General features: G+C 42.3%; 1 protein-coding gene across 1 annotated transcript; it reads right to left on the reverse strand.

The window, feature by feature from the left end:
• Positions 1–206: 206 nt before the first annotated feature.
• LOC139593188 (epidermal differentiation-specific protein-like) lies at positions 207–737 on the reverse strand. The gene has a single exon (XM_071433888.1). The coding sequence runs from the start codon at positions 735–737 to the stop codon at positions 207–209; it is 531 nt and encodes a 176-aa protein (XP_071289989.1).
• Between the last annotated feature and the right edge of the window lie 1,739 nt (positions 738–2,476).

Consider the following 2,476-nt stretch of genomic DNA (forward strand, 5'->3'; position numbering starts at 1 on the left):
CACTGCTGATTGCAAAAGATTCTTTATTGGCACCAACACCAAATGGATTACAGATATTGGCAGAGGCCATTTGTGGGGCAGGAGAGCTCTCCCTTTCGGTGGTCCTGTGACACTGGGGGAAAAGGCAGCACAAGCAGAGGCAGAGAACAAGGTCTCAGTTTTCTTGCTGGGACTGCATCTCTCCTCAGCGCTGCCGGATTTGCATTCTAACAGCCACAGCCAGGGCGCAGGGGGCGCAGGAAGGAAAGCTTGTCGTTGAACTTGATTGCCTTGTAGTTTGGAAGGTGCTCATGTTCTCGGGCAATGTATTGAAATCCACTTCCATCACCGTGCTCACACAGCAGCCAGACACCTTTCTGAACTTTGTGGGAAGATGTGGTGTTATCATCATGTCCCCTGGTCAGGTTGGTTGCTTCTCTTATTATTCTGCTCTTCCCTTGATAATCAGCATGCTCATAGAGAGTGATCTGGGGGTTGTGCAGATTTTCAGTGATCACCTGCAGAGAGCTGATCCTGTCATTCATCTTTTTGCCAACAAAGTCATGATCTCCCTCCTCAAGTACCAGTAACTGTCCCTTGTAGTCTGCATGCTGATAAGCCACCCAAGGATGGCCGATTACTCTCACTGAGGAGATACAATCATTCCAATCTGCATCTTTTAGGTTGGCAATGTTGGTGTGGAATTCTTTGGACATACCCTGGAAGTTGGCATGCTCATAAACAATGATTTTTCCCATCTCTGCAAGGCTTCTGGGGTTTGGATTTTCTGTTGTTGGATGGCAGCCTACAGAAAATGAAAACAGAAAACAAGCAATGCTTGTAAGAGGCCTTTACACACCAGACATGAAATGCTGGAAACCAGAGGGGACAAAAGGTAAAAAGGAAATGCAAAACAATTTTAGCAGAAGATAAAAATAGCAGCAGCTGTGAAAGAGTGAGGACATGACACAGAAATTTCAGTTTGGAAGAAAAAAGTAAAATGAGATTTGTACACCACAACAGTCCAGTTTCATTTAATATGTATACATGCAAGGCACACCTGAGCATTTTGTTTAACATCTTATTGGTGTACCCGAAATATAACAAAACAAAATATACAATTCATGATAAATCTTTCTGTTGATAATTGATGCTGCAGTTGAGAAATATTTTAGAAACTGGCACTCATTGTTTAGAGTAGGTTTCCTGGGCCACATAGAAAGCAATATAAAAGTAGTGAGACATGCAATTAATTTCTAAAACATAGTGAATTTTTTACACAAAATCGGAGGAGAAAACCTATCCTTTAAGGGCAGAAATGAACTTTAAATTCACTGAAACACCTTATTTCTCTTTTTATATGGACTTTTACTGAAATCAAGATATTCATTCTCTGACATACACTGAGAAGCAATCAAGTTGTAAGCATCAGCTCTTTAAATTTCAGGTTTTAAATGTCTTTTTCTGACACTACTACCAATACACGTATCTAATTCCCCACCTACCAATACACATATCTAATTCCCCACAGTCCTCTGAGTTCAGTTAAAAAGCCACAGTGTTTATTAGTAACAGCTGCAGGAACAGTAATGAGCAGTCAGTTATGGTAACAGCTCTCTCTCTAAATCCTGTAACAGTTACTGAAGCAAAGATTTACATTTCTGGGCAAATAAATGGGACTAAAAAAGCCATTCCTCTAGCTGATTCTGAGAAGGGATGGGAAAAGACAGATATCCCCAGTAAGATTGAAAGCCATAGTAATTCGGTCACATACAGTAGCATGTAAGACATGTGCATCATAATTTAAAAATATGAATCGCTTAAAGCTCACTTTTTTAGAAAAAAACTTCATGTGATTAAAACCATGTATTTGTTCACAGTTATAAAAGCATATATGGAAGCTGAGAGGACATGAGCTCGCACTCACGGACTGATTAGTGCCTAGTGATTAGGCACTACTATAATTACTTTCTACCTGTAGAAAAAGTATGAATAATGACCCATTTAATTTTGGTGATACAACATAAAGATCCCATGACCAAGATAAATTTGTAGAATATTTTCACTTTCACCTCTGAGAATTGTGTGTCACTGGCCCCTCCAGCCTCTCCCTTGGTGAGGTGTGTCTCTCCTGCAGCAGCCATCCATCTCCTCATGCCCTGAGAGATGCCTTCAGTCTCTGCACACACACACAGAGCAGACCCTCACGGCTGTGCTGCAGCTCTCAGCCCAGCACTAAAGCCTCCTGCCCTTGGCCTGCATTTCACAGCAGCTGCCCAAGAAACCCTTCCAGCTCTCCTGTGCCAAGGGTGCCTCTTACCTTGCTGTCAGCTGCAGGGCTGGGGAGAGCTCAGGGCAATTCCTCCAGGGCAGGGCTGCGGTTTGGGAAGGGCGTCTCACCTGTCTGCATTTATAGCTGGCTCAGAAGTCTTGTGCAACACCTCAGCCAACAGAACTGAGAAATGGTCAATAAGTGAACAAAAATCATTAACTATTT

This window comes from Agelaius tricolor, unplaced genomic scaffold (assembly GCF_023055355.1).
Source record: "Agelaius tricolor isolate 1412-34295 unplaced genomic scaffold, bAgeTri1.0.p SCAF_9, whole genome shotgun sequence".
Taxonomy (NCBI): Eukaryota; Metazoa; Chordata; class Aves; order Passeriformes; family Icteridae; genus Agelaius; species Agelaius tricolor.